Source organism: Gymnoscopelus microlampas, assembly GCF_963454915.1.
Source record: "Gymnoscopelus microlampas genome assembly, chromosome: 11".
NCBI classification, from domain to species: Eukaryota; Metazoa; Chordata; class Actinopteri; order Myctophiformes; family Myctophidae; genus Gymnoscopelus; species Gymnoscopelus microlampas.
The window spans coordinates 18,985,707-19,003,374 of record NC_139948.1 but is presented as its reverse complement, the minus strand read 5'-3'; the positions used below and the strand labels follow the sequence as shown (position 1 = coordinate 19,003,374).

The following is a 17,668-nucleotide window of genomic DNA, read 5'->3' as shown; positions in this document are numbered from 1 at the left end:
TTGAATGGGTAAACGCCTTACTTGATCACACTACAGGGTCACACAAAAAGCATCAAAAGCTTATCGATCTGCTACTTTTGCTAATTTTGAATCCTGAAAAGTAACAGTTTTGGGACGTATGATGGTTTCCTCCCCCGAAAGAGAGGAAACAGAAGCTACAGCAGTATCATCTTGGTCAGAGGATACGGCTGAGCTCCTTCTCAGCTGTCGATGTGTTTCAGTCCCTCCCAGGGCATAGTGAACGAGGCCTTTGGCATCAACACCGACTCTCTTTACCACGAGATCAAGGACGCCAAGTCGGACATCATCGGAGACGTGGACGCGGGAGCCGAGCTTCTAGGTACAAAACTGAACCTGGACTGCCAATCAGTTTGGTTGGTTGTGTTGTGATGTGATGCGTATCGGAGAGGCTTAATACTCCAATTTCTGCCTCCTCCGTCATCTATCCTCCAGCATGGCGGTGTTACGGTGAAATTGGTGACCTGCCGAAATATGTGACCATCTTGTGGACTTCACATAACTTACATGGAGGTCTTTAAATACGTGGCCTAAATACCGTTAGGTTGAACTCTGCTAATAAACAAACCGCAATGATGATTACGTTCCGACACTGACGTTATGTGATGTCTAGATTGTCTACACGATTGTCACATATTTCGGCAGATCACCAATTTCACCGTAACACCGCCATGCTGGAGGACAGATGACGGAGGAAGCGAGGAGGCAGAAATTTGAGTATTGGAATTCAGCTATAGCCACTTAGACCCTGTCTTATCCTTGGTTGTATAACGGTGTTGTGCAACAATAGCCGATCAACAAGCTCACTATGCGTCACGATGCAAGGCAGATTTTTTGGCATTTGATTTTTATTGTTTTAACATTTTTGAAATAATTAAATGAATACAAATAAATAAAATGCTTGCCCAAAATAAGAAGCTCAGGTTGAAAGTGGTTAGACCTAGTTCCAAAATAAAACATGCTGTCTCTGAGAAGCCTACAGTACATCTCACAATGCACATTTTAACCTGGAAATACCCCAAGGCCCAGCTCTAGCTTTTACCACAAAAGGAAAGATTCTAAGTTTGAAAACTTGCAAAGGGAAGTTTGGCCTCCTTTATCCTCTTCTGAGCTGAAAGCCCTTCTTGCTGGCCAGATGAAAGCGAGACCTCACTTGAAACGTATACTGTATCTACAGTATCTGTCACATTATCTAGTCCAAGGGTTCTCAACTTTTTCAGGCATAATCATATCTGAACTGGGGACCCCCTACCCTGACAAGCACTTGGAATTGTAGAAGTTGAGCCATTGCATTTAGTTTGACTCGGTTCCACAGATAAATATTGCGAAAATAGCTGATCTACAATCTCACAACGCCTCAGCTATTTGTAGATCAGCTATTTTCAAAACAATTGCCTCTTTCTTATATTATTTGAAAATTTGGCCAATGTTTGACCATTACAGTATAGATTTCTTTTGACGCAGTAAATGTCTTATTTTTATTTATTTATTTCATTTTAGAAGTAATGTAAAGTTCCTTAAATTGTCACTTTAGAAATGTTCAGATGCCCTGTGTACACTTATACTGTATGTTGGTTTGTTTACTGTTGAGTGAGAAAACAATGTTGCATAATAAGCATATCATCTGGGCCCCCCCCCCCCCCCTCCATAATTAGATAATAGTCATGGTAGAAAAGTGTTCAAGTGGAGGAAGGGAGGTAGGGAAGGCAGCTTACCAAATGCATGGAACCAGCTGAGGCCTGTGTTTGTTTTATGTTGCATTAAGTGGCGGCCGAGCGTCACATGATGGCGAGGCTGTGTACACTGGATCCGACCTTTGACCCTGCATGGCTGGACAGATATATATCCCATGATATCCCAGCAGCACATGTCATCCCTCCATCGCACAGCCCAGAAAAGCTTGCTTTTGCCATGGTGGCTGCACCTCCCCAACCTCCCCCACACCCAGCTTCCTATCCATGTTGTTATTGGGGCGGCTGACACAGAATTCATTTAAAAGATTTTGAGATTCTGTAGGATTCATCTTACGTTTGAACCCTTGGTTAATTCTTCTTCTTTTTTTTCATTCAGTTTTCAGTGTTATGGGTTTTTAATTCAATGTTAAACTGGATTTTCTCTTCACTTATTCTAGAGGATTCTTTTAAGACCTGAGGCAGATTCTGCAAATGTCTTCTAAATCCACAGTTATTCTGAAAAACTTATGTTATGCTATATGTTCTAACGTTTTCATGTCAAGGACCCACAAAATTATATGTATTTAACAGCAGACCCCCATCTCAAAATATTTTCTTCCAGGGACCCCCAGAAGCAAAGATTTGAGTTAAAAATGTTCACTTTTATTCAAAGATTCGCACAGATTTTCATGATTTCAAAAATAGCAGATCTACAAGCTTGTATATCTGCTATTTTTGAATAGCCAAAGTATAAAATAATGGTTAAAGTGGTTCAAATCTAAAGTGACACAGATGCTTTCCCGGTCATAATGGGATAATAATATCATCTATGACTTGTCATAGGTCAAGTTCATTTCAGCCAATTGTGAAGGGGGAAGTGGGTGTTGTTTCTTTATTTTACTGCCTCTGAATGGTTTGGGTTCAGTTTGTGGGGCACAATGAAATAAGGAAATACAATTTGACACGCCCTCTCGTTCATCTGTTAACCTCTCACTCGTTTTGTTCTTTTTGTCCTGTTTTTTGTACACGTCTGCTGCAAACACCAATAGGGGAATTCTCAGGTGTGTATCTGAACCTGGATTGGTTGGTATCCCTCTCTGTCGCACCCATTCGCACTATTGATTACGTCTCCTTTCTCGTTTTAAAACGCCATGTCTGAGTGTGTAGACCAGTGGTTCTCAAACTTTTTTCATTTCAAGGACTCCCTGTAACTCTGAGAGTGTACGAATGGAACCTCTCAGAGTTACGGACCTGCAAGGGTTCCATTTGGAACCCCCTCCAGGAACGCCGAGGGTCCCTGGACCCCAGTTTGAGAACCTCTGGTGTAGATATTTATCAATAACTGATTGCTATCAACTACTTAAACCCTATGCTTTGTTGTACGTCATAAAACGGAAATAGCTGAGCTTGCAGGTCGGCTATTTTCGACGAATGTTCGCCTATTTTTGCAGAATGTTCGCCTATTATGACATGCTCCGAATAGAGACGCTGGGGTTCATGTGGTTGATTATTTTGCCTTTAATTATTATTAGACATAAGAGGACACCATTCACTTCTCTCATTACAGCTCTTCTGTGAATTAGATACCTCCAAAAACACCTTACTGTAGTGATTATCTTTTTTCAGATGGTTACCTTTTGAAAAAATAAACACATTTTATAATCAATTTGCTCATGAATATCCACTGCTTGATTTCAACGAATCTCTAATTATGATCACCAAATGGCTCGGCGATTAGATTTGATTGGACAGCTCTATTATTACTATACAGTAGTTACCAGTGGTGGGAAAAGTATTCTGTTACAAGTAAAAGAGTAAAGAGTAAAGAGTAAAAGTACAAAAGTATTGGCATCAAAATGTACTTAAAGTACCAAAAGTAGAAAGTACTCATTATGCAGAATGTCCCATTTCACAAGTTTTCAAATGTATAAAATGTATACAAAATCTTTAGAAAATAGCAGATCTACAAATGGCCAAATATATATAGTGAAGTGGTTACTGCATGTTTTGTAATAATAATCTAAATCGACAAAGTAACTAGTAACTAAAGTTTTAAAATAATTGTAGTGGAGTAAAAATTACAACATTTGCCACTGAGAAGTACAGAAAATTGGAAATACTCCAGTAAAGTAAAAGAAATCCTCAAAATTGTATTTAAGTACAGTACTTGAGTAAATGTACTTAGTTACTTTACACCACTGGTATATTCTTGGAGTTTTCTTTCACCGTCTGTTAACAAGTGCTTATTGGCGTTCCTCTCTTTTCTCCCATTCCTGCCTTTCTCTGCAAACCTTCTATCCTTCCTCTCTCCTCCTTCCCTTCTCTTTTCGCCACCAGTCCGTGATGATTTTTTCGGTAAGGTGTCCCTTGCCTTATTAACAGTCTTGATCCTATTGGTGGTTTATACATGATGATGTCACTTCCTGGCATGTGCTCCTCGCTTTGATGTCACAAACCTCCCTACTGCCCTTGAACAGCTTTATTTATTTATTATTTCATCTTTATAACAACCGTGTGTTCCATCTCCCCATGCTCTGGTTCACTCCATAAAAGAGCCCCTCTTTAACCCATAAGCCGATTCTACGAATACCTTACAAATCAGTAGTTCTCACATTTTTTTAAAAAATGCTCAAAAATAGCAGATGTACAAGCTCTCAGCGCGCTCACGAAGCTTGTATGTCTGCTATTTTTTAATAGCCAACGCTAACAAAATGACACAAATGCTTTCCCGGTTTTAATGGGTTATTTATTCCTTTGCGTTTCAAAACAGGTGCTACTGTAGATAAAAAAAATAGCTTACAAGGTCGAACAAAAAGATCCTTACACCAAGTACTAACTCCTATTTGAAGGACCGTTACTGCATCAATGATGTTTCAATGTCACTGCTGCAATAAAAGTCCTTCAAATGGGAGATAGGATAAAATACAGGCATTTAGAGCTTTGGCAATCCATCATTTAGCTATATCCATGGTCTTATCTGACCTGTTATGTCAACTGCACATGAAGGCTTCATTCAAATATGGTGCAATAAATATTTGCAAAACAATATTTGCAACACTGGCAAGCTACTGCGAGGAGGTAAAGGTTCATATATATTCTATAATATTCGTATTTATTTTGGGGCGGCTGTAGCTGAGCGGCCATAGCCGAGTGGGTAGAGTGTAAAGTTCTACAAATCAATCCTGGCATCTGTCTAAACACCATGCCATCTAAATAATATATTTATATGGCATATCTGCCTTACAGGAAGCTTCTTGACTAACATTTCGGCATGGGAGTATAAATTAAGCATGCATGTCACTCAATATTTATTTGTTTTGTTTTAAGCTTTTATGTGAGTGTCTAGCTTACCACATACTCCAATGCTTGTTGCTTCTTAGTTTTTGTTTTTTATTAAAGTATAAAAGAAAACAGAATAACAGAATAGTAGAATAGAGAAAGAACAATAATACAAGAAAAAGATTGACATGTTTGTAACATGTTGCGCTGTGAATACTCCTCACACATACTTTCATTTTGGTATAATAGAGGATTGAACACATACTGTAGAACTCAATTTCACCACATTTTCTCACCTACCTCGATGTTTGTGAAGATGAGAACTAATGAGTTTTTTTGGAATGTTGCAGGAATGGGGAAGGAGGTTGAAAACCTTTTGACAGAGAACAAACAACTCCTGGAAACCAAGTAAGAGAGAGACAGACAGAGAAAATTCGATTTATATTTGTAAAAAAGTATGCAGTTTATACTCTGCAGTGTGATGGTGTATGATGGATTGGATGGTGTTGCTTGCCGCTAAAAATAACAACAGTTTTTTTGTTTTTTCTCAAAATTAGTTTTTTTCCGCAAGCACTCCTGTGAGACCTCAGAATTGGTTTGTGATCCACCGCGGCTATGCTATCTCACTCACTCACTTCGATTCCGATTATTTGGGTAACGATTCTCGATTCTAATTTAAAAATGGTTCCCAATCAGTCATATTGTTGTCATCTGGACTTTTAACATCCAAGTGAAGCCATAGTTATTTCTAACAGCTCAAACAAACAAAACAAAAAAAAATCCAGAGAGGGTCGCTTGTAAAAAGGTTTGGCTTTGGTGGCATCTTAGATTAGGTGTAGTTCTATTTGATGCAGAAACACATCATAATTGCCTTGATAACGAGTGTCAGCGAGGGTCAGCAACACACACACCTCCCCTCTGCTGTGCTGAACTGAAAGTGGCCGTTTTCGCCCTTGAATATGACTGAAGACGTGATAACGTTTACTGTGATTATGGTAAAGCTTGCATTTCATATCACACACACCAGTAAGAACTCCTGTAACTTTCACCAGGAAAAAAAATAAAACGTTTTTTGGAAATTGTGAATTGATTCTGAATCGTTGATAATAAGAATCTCGATTTTTACATGAATGGATTTTTTTCCAACACCCTTATGACCACCGCCTCTTCCTCCCCCTCTGGCAGAAATGCTCTGAACATCGTGAAGAACGACCTCATTGCCAAAGTGGACGAGCTGTCCGGGGAGCACGAGGTGTTGAGGGAGGAGCTGGAGGCTGTGAGACAGTCCAAGAACAAAGTGGACACCAGGGTCAAGGAGCTGGAGGAGGAGATTAAGAGGTGAGTCCACAAACTGTACCTCCATATCTGTGTTTCAGCGACACTTAAAGAGGTGGTGCCATGGTTTTGCACTTTTTCAGTTTTTCATGTGTCTATGAGGTTGATAGAACTTCATTAAGCCCCTTGGTGGTGGTGATTTTGAGTTTCTTCCTGGAGGCTGAAACCTTGAGGGTCAAACGTGCCAATAGAAAAACAGCCATTAAATGACACACTAAAAATATACCCTCCCCCTCATTATCATAACACAACAGGTGTGGGCATGAGGAGGAGGGACTAGGACAGGTGGGTGGTGCTAAGGTGGTGGAGGAGGTGCTAAGGTGAGAACCAGGTATACTGTACTTAATGAACTGGAGGCGTGCCCACATAAAAACATAATTTTAACACTTTCTGTACACTTTTTTGAAAAAAATCTTCCTCCTAGTATAACCATAATACCTGATGATTATGTTTTAGGGGGGGGGGGAATCACTGAAAATCACGGCACCCTGTCTTTAACACATTAAGACCTGAGGCCGATTCTGCAAATGCCTTCTAAATCAGTGGTTCTCAAACTTTTTCGTGCCAAGGATCCCCCAAAATGTGTGTGTGTGTGTGTGTGTGTGTGTGTGTGTGTGTGTGTGTGTGTGTGTGTGTGTGTGTGTGTGTGTGTGTGTGTGTGTGTGTGTGTGTGTGTGTGTGTGTGCGTGTGCTCTCTCTTGAATGTCTCTTTGCTTTGGGTTTTTGCAGGTTAAGAGCAGAGGCTCTGGGAGCTTCTCAGGACGCCAAGGATGAAGGAGGTGATGATGTGAGTAGAAACTGCCCCCACGTTTATTTCATCATAAATTACTTGCCTCGTGGAGGGGGGGGGGGGGGGGGCTACAGTGGGTGGGAGCCATGAGGCGCATGGGCAAACTCTGGTACCTGGCGGAGAGTCGCCGGTTCACTCCCCCTGTCACTCCCCTATTCTCTCTCTCTCTCTCTCTCTCTCTCTCTCTCTCTCTCTCTCTCTCCATCTTTCCTGTTTCTCTACATCAGTGGTTCTCAAACTTTTCCGTTTCAAATTGATATGTATTCGGCCGTGTGCCGGGACCCCCCACCCCCGCCAAATGTATGCAAAAATGTCCAATACTTTTTTTTTCTTCAAAAATAGCAGATGTACAAGCTTGCAGCGTGGCACGAAGTGACGCGCTGGTGAGCTTGTATATCTGCTATTTTTGAACAGACACATTTTGCTGGGGGGACCCCCTGGAACCTCCCAAGGACCCCTGGGGGTCCCCTGACCCCACTTTGAGAACCACTACTCTACATTGTGTTCCCCCATCTTGCCACATTAGACTGTTCTTGTTCTGGTATCTCACCAGTCACTAAGCATGTTTTCTTTAGTTTTTTTTATTATCAGTTTGAAACTCAGACAAAGCAGGCTTTAATATACTCAATATAGTCATAAATTGAACTTTAATTTTTAACAAAACATTCAAAGAGTATTTGTCTATTCTACATTTATGTACAGTATATCTACGCAGAGAGGGCATTTACGTGCACAATCCAATTACTGGGAATAATCAGGTTATGGCAATTATTTGATTCAATTTACAGAATGCATGCACATTAGTGTGATAATGGCCATAACCTGTTTGTATGTTTTACTCAAAAGTTGGGTCTGTTTGTATTTAGTTCTGTTGAAGACATCACTTCTTACTATTCAGACATGCTCGTCATAAGAAACCGGAAATAAATCCAACGAAGCGTTTACATACACAAATGCATCGAAACATTGAGCAAAAACGGCAACCATCTAAATCGGGTTTTGTTTTGATTGATTGATTGATTGATTGATTGATTGAATACTTTATTAGTCAGAAATGTAAACAGCACATGGTACAGTCGACATTAAGGCTAAAAGGACAACACATAAAAGTCCCGGGGACTTGTTGTAAGTACTTTTTTTTACCCTGGACCCTTACCCGGACTTTTACTTGTAACAGAGTATTTCTACATTGCAGAATTGATAGTTTTACTTCAGTAAATGTTTTTAATACTTTTTCCACCACTGTTAGCGTGTAATACTGAAGTCTAATTCATGCTCCATTGCACAACGGTGGCACGCGTCAAAAAGACACCAGATCAGACTGTCTTGCGTTATCTACACGGAAATATTTCTTTTGGTTGTGGTGATCTCATGATGATTTGCTTGGCTATTTTTGACGCGTGACACCAGCATACGACTAAGTATAAATCGGGGCTTATAAGGCAACAGCTAATTCCACAATCAGGGAAATCATGGGAACACCGGCTGGCCACATTATGCATTTGAAGCAGAGCTTAAAAGCTACAGTGGAATTTGGAGCCCTCAACCAGCTCAAGAATAAAAAAGAGTAAAGCTAAATTCAATGATGATGAAATGGAATCATTAGCAGAACAGCAAACTAATTTTGGGAGGGACGCGGTGCAATTCCAGCTGAGAGAAATTGAATTTGGGCCGACTATAGGACATAAAACTAGGAGTCACAAAACAAAAAGAGATGGACAATGACAGGACAATGATTCACTGTTTTGCAGCACAAATGAGCTTTCCATTGTGGGTGGAAATTTGTTGATTAAAACCCCTGTTTATTGGCGGTGAATGTCATCATTGGATGTGGGGAAACGCAACGTCTCTGTCGGGTGGAAACCTCACATGTCCAAAACAAGTCTTTTCGGGATTCAAATTCAAAAACTGCAAAAGTAGCAGATCCACACGCTCGAAACGCATCGCTTCGCGGCGTGTTTCGAGCTTGTGGATCTGCATTTTTTGAGGCTTTCGTGCGACGCTGTGGTGTGATCAAGTAGGGCGTTAATTTAACCCTTTAAGACCGGGAACGCATTTGTGTGTCATTTTAAAATTTCTTTGGCTATATAAAAATAGCAGATATACAAGCTCATAGCGCGGCACCGAGTGCCGCGCTATGAGCTTGTAGATCTGCTATTTTTGGAAAAAAATGTAAATTTGTGCAAATCTTTCCATATATCTTTTTTTTTAAGCGTTAGGATATAGAAAAATTTTTTTTTTAATCGGCCTCAGGTCTTAATGGGTTAAAATGAAAAACACAAAAAGTTAGAATATGGAGATAAGAGGTTTCTGCCCCGACAGCTTGTGTCCCATGACAGTGCATTCACCTGGGATAGCAAAGCACAGCAGAATGCAGGCTGTGATATTCCAGGTGTGGTGCAGGCTCTATATACTGTATGCCACATGGTGTCGGCCAGAGCTGCAAGGAGCTTGACTGTGGCAGGGATGACTTGGCAACGTTTGTGTGGGAGATTCAAAGTCATATTTTGATTTCTTAGAGGAATTATTGTGTGATTTGCGTTTTGCTTATTTCTTGGTTCACTTCCTGTGTCTTTGAGAACTATCGGGCTATCTGTGACTCCTTGATGCAAAGGTAAAAAACTGTAAGCACACACAAATTTAACATAAAAAACGTTAAAGTTATTACAAAAATGTTTCACAGATTTCACTAAACAATTCACATGATATCTCATCTCCATCGCGAGCTTCCTTCCTTCCTTCCTTTAATGTATAGCCTGCCTGCTCTAATTTGCACCTGCTTTTTAAAGGCAGTGAAACTCCATGCAAAACTGACCCTCTAAAAATTGCGTGAGCGTTAGTGAATCCAGCTAGAATGCTTAATCAACCACACTTGTTTCCTCACATAAAGCCTGATTTGTACTTACTTAGTTGCGTGCCGTTGTTGTGCTCAGTAAATAGCAGATCTACAAGCTCACAGATCTGTGAGCTTGTATATCTGCTATGTACCGCCCTCAACACCAGTGTGCATCTAAGTATAAATCAGGCTTTACGTGCACTATCCTCTTCCACATGCACCTGCATAAAGGAGAGAAGTGCACTTTGTGAGGACACACAAAGTGCGCTTAAAATGACAGACAAAGGCTGGTGCGCCTCTGTGATAAATCAGTGTTTCCCAAACAATTGGTCAGGACCCACTCCCTATATATATATTTGTATTATTATTTCAAAGGATTTTCTTTTCTAATTTAAAACGTAGAACATGTTACAAAACAAATATTTAGAAAGAAATCCATACATTAAAAAAATAGTTAAGAAATAGTGAAAATAGCAGATCTACAAGCTCACAACTAGGGGTGTAACGATACGATACGCATCACGAGACATTGGTTGACGATACATTGGTTCGAATCATATTCATGGCGTGTGTAGATCTGAATCTTCACTAGTTTGGGTCCCGCGGGCAAACGTCTAAATTCATTTTAGAATCGTATTAATTAAATGAATCTTTTGGGTCTTGAGCTAAAATGTTTGGGAATCGCTGTGGTGGTATAACCAACCCAGGTCACATCTCTGTCTCCTCTGTCCCTCCCCTCCTCTCCTCAGTATTCGTCCCCGATGCAGGACGGGGACATGACCATGACCCAGAGGAGGCGCTTCACCAGGGTGGAGATGGCCCGCGTCCTCATGGAGAGGAACCAGTACAAGGAGAGGCTGATGGAGCTGCAGGAGGCCGTGCGATGGACAGAGATGATCAGGTAAGATGATGATGGTGATGATGAGTTAGGCCTCTGTCACAATTATTATGAACATAATCGCCTAAATCATACATTATTTGAGATAATCACGATTGTTTTTTTGTTTGTTGCATAATTGTCGTAATCGTTTTCCATGTTGAGAAATGTCAACATTTTTGAAAGATTGTGGAAATAGCAGATCTACAAGCAATGTAGTAAACCAAAAAGAGGGTCTATTTTACTCGTGACCCATAAGCAATTGGTAGGTGACCCCATCATGGGTCCCACCCACTGTTTGGGAAACAGTGATAATTGGATGGGTGAATGATGAATGTTTGTGTTTGTTTGTTTGTTTGTTTGTTTGTTTGTTGGATGGATGGATGGACTCCTGCATCCCTCGACTGACAGCCATCTCTCTTTCCTCTCAGGGCATCTCGGGAGAGTCCACAGATCTCGGAGAAGAAGAAGTCCACCATCTGGCAGTTGTGAGATTCTGTTTTTCTGTACAGATGATTCAGAGCAGTGGTTCTAAAACTTTATCATGTCAAGGACCCCCATTGTTATATATTCGATATCTGACCCCCATCAGATTTTTTTTTGTGCCAGGGACCCCCAGAAGAGAAGATTTGTGTAAAAAAAAGTTTCCAAAACTTTCAAAAGAAATCTTCAAAAATAGCTGATGTACAACATTGCTGTGAGCTTGTAGAACTGACAAATTTAGCTGGGGACCCCCTGGAACATACCCCCCCCCCCCCCCATTGGAGATAGGATGCCAGTGGCAAAGTCAAAGTCAGTATTTTTAAACCATTAAGACCCCCCCCCATACAAGATTTGTGTTTTTCTTAAGATGATTAAAAAAATAAAAAGATTTAAATAGCAGATCTACAAGCTCACAACACGTCGCTGTGAGCTTGCAGATCGGCTATTTTCTATCTGGCAACACTGGTTTTGACACATAGCCCGGGGTCGGGGGACGATCCAGGGTACTCTTTCCCAGGCGGCATGTCAGTTTTCAAGTAAATGATACAATCTGGATTATACAGGATTTATCAGTGAACTCAGTTTATTCTGCTCTGGTATCCATAATCTTGTCTAACTATAACATGAAAATTGTCAGAGATTCCATTATTACTAATTTAACTGCAACTATCTATCTATCTATCTATCTATCTATCTATCTATCTATCTATCTATCTATCTATCTATCTGTGTGCTCCCTGCAGCTTCGCTCGTCTCTTCAGTTCGTCGTCCAGCCCTCCGCCGGTCAAACGGCCTTACTACAGCGTCAACATCCACTACAAGTCACCGTCTCCGGCCGGCTTCCCCCAGAGACGCAGCCACACCATGTGTCAGATCTCCACCTCCAACCGCACGCTGGAGTTCTTCCCCGAAGAGTGAGCAGCTAACATCGTACCACACCACAACACACACTCTCTCGCTCTCTCTCTCTCTCTCTATGCAACTACTGTCACTCTACCTCTACTCTACAATACTGTCACACGCTGGTGTGGTGAGAACCCAAATGCAGGACAGCCAGGCAGAATAGTGTTCAAAATCCATGATTTAATACAGGTGAACAAAAGACCTTACAGACAAACGTTGTAACACAAACAATTATCCGACAAGGACTGACTGGGGAACAACAAGACTAATATACACATGAGGGAAGATGAGATACAGCTGGGGAAGACAACATAGAACCAAAACAACTAATACAAGAACATAACATATAAATACAATACCTAGACAAGACATGCAAAGTCTGTGACTGTGACAAATACTCTTTATATTGGGCCCTAACTTGCGCCCTTATTAGTGCTGTCAGAACAAAATTCGGGAATTGAATATCATTCGAATATTGTTTATAATCTTTGAATGTTGAAATTGCCATGTGGATGTTGTTTAAAAAACATCCTCCATAAATGTTCTGAGTAACGAATCTAATGGAAAACAAATGCTTATACCACGTCACCATGATCAACAATAAAGTTTGAGTGCATGCACTGCAAATAGCAAGCAGGCCCGGACCGCTAGCCTGGCGGTCCGGGCACCTAGGCTGCAATGCGTGTCACTCCCCGTCTCTCTCTCCCCATTTCCTGTTAACATACTGTATACTATCTATGAAGGCAGAAAAAGACAAAAAAATATCTTTAAATAAAATAAAGTTAATATGAACATTGTTCCTGCCACACCACACTGAGACTGTGACAGTCTGACAGAGACAGACCACATAGGTTCAGTGCAGCAGGCAAGACTCCTCCCTTTCCCCCCCAGGGAAGCTGGGGGGAAAACTCTGTAAGCTTGAAATAATATATTTGGGTCCTGGGAAGACTGCTGAAAAGTTTGTGAACCGCTGCTATACCTGGGTCATCGTGACCCTTCCATCACACACACGCACGCACGCATGCACGCGCTTTGTCTTACTGCATGGTTGCTTGCTTGTACCAGCTTAAGAGGCTGCAGGCGTTTCTTAGGGTGTCAGACATGCACAGACTGCACTGGAATGCTCAGGATCACAAATACATGGATCAAAGTTCACAGTCGCCACGATGATTTCAGTCATTTGGATTCCATAGAAGCCAGCATGTCTTCTATGGAAGCATGTTACGCAGCGAAAATAGCCTAATCTACAAGCTATTTTCTGTCATTATTTTAAGATTAGAGCATTTGAAGTGGTCAAACTAGTAATATGTTCAGAAGCATCTTCCATAAAATCTTAATTGTCTCGGATATTTCATAAAAGCGAAGGTTAAAGCCACACTCTGTGATTTCTTGGTTGGCTGTATGTAGAATAGCAGGAACAATATTACTAAAACATCATCATTTTACATATTTTGTTAATTGTTTAGGAAACAGCATACAGAACAAATTTGCATCACATTTGGACTCTTGTTGGAATGTTGCATTGTGTCTATAGACATTTTGTTCTGGTTAAACGCTGAACTACTAAATCGCCATAACATGTTCTATACGCATGTATACTTAATGCTCCTGTTATTGTTAATAATAATGAAGTGCATTTCTTTTTGTTGGCTTGGAACGAAAGTAAAGCTTAGCTTCTGTATTTCTTTTCCCTCTCTCTCTCTCTCTTTCTCTCACTATCTTTTAAGCCTGTCACAATTATTTCATAATCGCCTAACCGCAATTATTTGAGATAATCGCAATTATTTTGTATAATCGTCATATTCGTTTCCATGTTGAAAAATGTACATGGAAACATATTTTCAAAAGAAATCAAAAAATTGTGGAAATAGCAGATCTACAAGCTCAAAACGCGCCGTAACGGGATGCGTTTTGAGCTTGTCGATCTGCTTTTGCTATTTTTGAATTGGAATACTGACAGTTTGGGATTTTTTTTTAAATATCAAAGGCATCAATAAGTCATTAAATATGTCAGTAATTTCTTTGTAAATTTAGGTTCTGCCCTGTGCAACTTCAAAGCCTGAAAGCCAAACAGAAATAAAAGTTTTTTTCATAATGTTCCCACGACAAAAAACAGCAATAAAATTGTTATTATTTGTGTGACAATTAATCGGCATGTAACATTTGCATAATGGTGGCAGCCCTACTCTCTCTCTCTCTTTCTCTGTGTGTCTCTCTCTGGCTCTCTGTCTCTCTCTCTGTCTCACTCGCTGCTGGCTGGCCATGCTGCTAACCGCTTCGCCGTTGTCTCTCTCCTCCCTCTCTCCCTCCCTCCCTCCCTCTCTTCCTCCCTCCCTCCCTCCGTTGCTTTGCAGACTGGCCAGTAATGGTGTTGCGTCTCTCCTCAGTGACTCGGCGCTGTCCGCCCGCCGAGAGCAGCGCCGTGCGCAGTATCGGCAGGTTCGAGAGCACATGCGCCGTGACGACGGCATCATGCAGGCCTGTGGCTGGAGTGTGCCGTCCCGCTTCAAACAGGTACACCACAATGCTAAGACCCAACTTATTTATCTCCTATCTCCATATTTTAACTTTTTGTGTTTTGTGGTAAATTAACGCCCTACGTGATCACACCACAGCGTCACATAAAAGCATCAAAAGTAGCGTTTTGAGCTTGTCGATCTACTACTTCTGCTATTTTTGATTTTGAATTGTCCAACAGTTTTGGACATAATGACGTTTGCACCCAACGGAGACGTTATACTTTGTTGTGCAACTTGTGTTGTGCAACGTGCCGTAAATAGCAAGATCTGCAAGCTCACAACTTGTAGAGCGGTGGGTGGGGGTTCTCAAACTTTTTCCCCATTCCAAATAGATATCGTTGCTGTCGGGGCAGAAACTTATTATCTCCATATTATCACTTTTTGTGTTATTTTCGTCCCTACTTGATCTCACTACAGCGTCACACAAAAGCATCAAAAGTAGCAGATCCGCAAGCTCAAAACGTGGCACGAAGTCTTTCACAATTTTCCAAGAGATCAAAAATTGCCGATCGACACCACGTGTCGCGATGCAGCGCATGGTGAGCTTGTAGATTTATACTTAGTATAAATCCAAGTATAAATCAGGCACAACCCCCTCCTAAACCAGTTGCTCTCTAAGTGGGGTCTGGGGTAGAGGTCTTCGGGTAAGCCCGAGCCCCGAAACACCCGGGATCCGACCCAGACCCGGCTCAGTCACGGGTCCATTCACAAGAAGTGACTCCGGGTCCGGGTCGGAACCGTTACCATTTGTCTCGGGTCTCTGACAGTGAAATGACGGGTCTAATAAAACCCGAGTGGACCCGACGATTGCAAACTAAGTGAAAGCAAAGTGCAAACAAAAATCTCGCCACAAGATGGCACTAAATGATTGGATCACTGTCACATTCTGATGCCGTCAATGGTGAAATAAAGTTCAAGCCAAAAGTAAGAAGTCGGGGCATTTATATCAAAGATTGTTGATATTAACGTAACGTTTTGGTTAATGGTTCAAAATGGTAAAACAATCGAGTTGTCATAGCATGTTGTCACCGGTATGGTCTGCAAAGCACAATGGAAACTCCAAAGCCGATTATACAGTAATGATAAACAGGAAACATATGGTTTGCGACAGAAAATGATGACACATACGTCTAAAGAAAACGTGGATTTATCTGTATTTACCAACTGTAAATAAACGGGCCCGGAACTGAGATTTCTAATAATAGCTGGGGTCCATTTGGCTCACAGGTCCATTTGGTATGGGTCTGTCATATTGGACCAATGAAGACCTAGAGTCTGGGGACCCCCCAGTGGTCCTTGAGGAGGTTCCAGCTGGGGTCCACAGGCTAAATGATTGATATTATTTAGTAATAAAATGGACCCTTACTGTTTAAAAGGCCAGGATATGTATAGGTGCATGTCCCTTTAATGCTCAGGTTACCATGGTAACAGGTGATTCAGCCCATGAAGAAAGTGGGTGTGTCGTTCTCCAGCCTTTGTTCTACGAGTCAAGTTTAAGATTGAAACTGTGTGTATTTGACCTTTGCCTCGGTTTTATTACCACCTGATGTTCCAGTATACTTTTATGAGTATTATGAGTTTATGACGAAGAAACTGCGGTAAATATTACTGTGAAGTACTGGACTAATACAGTTAAATAAGGAAGTCACGTCTCCTTGTCCATTCTTTGCATCGTGACCAATGCACCATCTTGGTTATTGCATACACCTGAAAGAACTAGTACCCCCACTTCCCCTATCTAACACTTACAGATTTGTAACTTTGAGAGTAACGGCTAACTTTCCACCGCACCGATTTTAGCTTAAGTGGTCAGAGGGGTTGGCCCGCCAATGCTTTCTAGATCAGTGGTTCTCAACCTTTTCAGGCCTTGACCCCCCAAAATAATCATATTTGAACTGGGGACCCCCACCCTGACAAGCACTTGGAATTGTAGGAGTTGAGCCATTATATTTAGTATGACTTGGTTCCACTGACAACTATTGTGAAAATAGCCGATCTACAAGCTCACAACGCCTCGTGTTGCGAGCTTGAAGATCAGCTATTTTCAAACTTTCTTATATTATTTGACAATTTGGCCAATGCTCGACCAGTTTTTTATATTATAGTTTGTTGATTACTTTTGATGCAGTATTTTTTTTAAATTAGATATTAAAAAAGTCTTAAAAGTCCTTAAATTGTCACTTTACTGTCATCAGGGGACCTCCCCTCCCCAAAAACAATAACAAAAAACGTGGGGACCCGACCCACAGGTTGAGAACCACTGTTCTTGATGTTCAAATGGCCTTGGTCCAGAAAGGGCTTGGAGGGTTCTATGCTCGGCTCTAAACTCTGCTCTCCCACAGACTGCTGGTCAGACGGACAATGGACAGGACGGACAGCTGAAGAGACAACAGGCAAGTGAGACACCTGACAGAGTCCCAGCATGCACCTCACCTCACTGACCGGCCCCCGCCTCCAACTACTTTAACCCTCTATACTTAGTTAATCCATTAATACCTGAGGCCCATTCTACAAATGTCTTCTAAATCAGTAGTTCTCAAACTTTTTCGTGCCAAGGACCGCCAAATATATATATATTTGGTCGTGGACCTCCCCATCTGAAAATGTTTTGTGCCAGCCCCCCCCCCCCCCCCCCCCCAGAAGAGAAGATTTTCAAGAAATTCAAATTGATTCCAAATGTTTTCAAACACTTTCAAGATGATTCTTTAAAAAAAATATATATATAGCACATATACAAGCTCACGGTGCTTCACTTCGTGCCGCGCTGCGAGCTTGTATATCTGCTACAATTATTTTAATAGCCAATGCTAAAATCTAAAATGATGATGCTTCCCCAGTTTTAATGGGTTAAACCCTGTATACTCTATTCTCTTCGCCAAACATAGCCCGATCTACAAGGCAAACTCACAATGCATCGCAACTTATATACATCGGCTATTTTTGGAGAATATTCCA

The 17,668-nt window shown here is 41.2% G+C and overlaps 1 protein-coding gene across 1 annotated transcript in view; it reads left to right on the top strand.

The window, feature by feature from the left end:
- mapk8ip3 (mitogen-activated protein kinase 8 interacting protein 3) overlaps positions 1-17,668 on the top strand; it is a 60,627-nt gene that overhangs the window by 22,513 nt on the left and 20,446 nt on the right. Inside the window, exons 9-18 of the mRNA XM_084072400.1 lie at positions 222-340; positions 2,741-2,752; positions 5,321-5,378; positions 6,156-6,308; positions 7,035-7,092; positions 10,681-10,832; positions 11,240-11,296; positions 12,035-12,205; positions 14,549-14,708; positions 17,056-17,106. Coding sequence (XP_083928526.1) covers positions 222-340; positions 2,741-2,752; positions 5,321-5,378; positions 6,156-6,308; positions 7,035-7,092; positions 10,681-10,832; positions 11,240-11,296; positions 12,035-12,205; positions 14,549-14,708; positions 17,056-17,106 — 991 coding nt within the window. The remainder of the gene's footprint in view (positions 1-221; positions 341-2,740; positions 2,753-5,320; positions 5,379-6,155; positions 6,309-7,034; positions 7,093-10,680; positions 10,833-11,239; positions 11,297-12,034; positions 12,206-14,548; positions 14,709-17,055; positions 17,107-17,668) is intronic.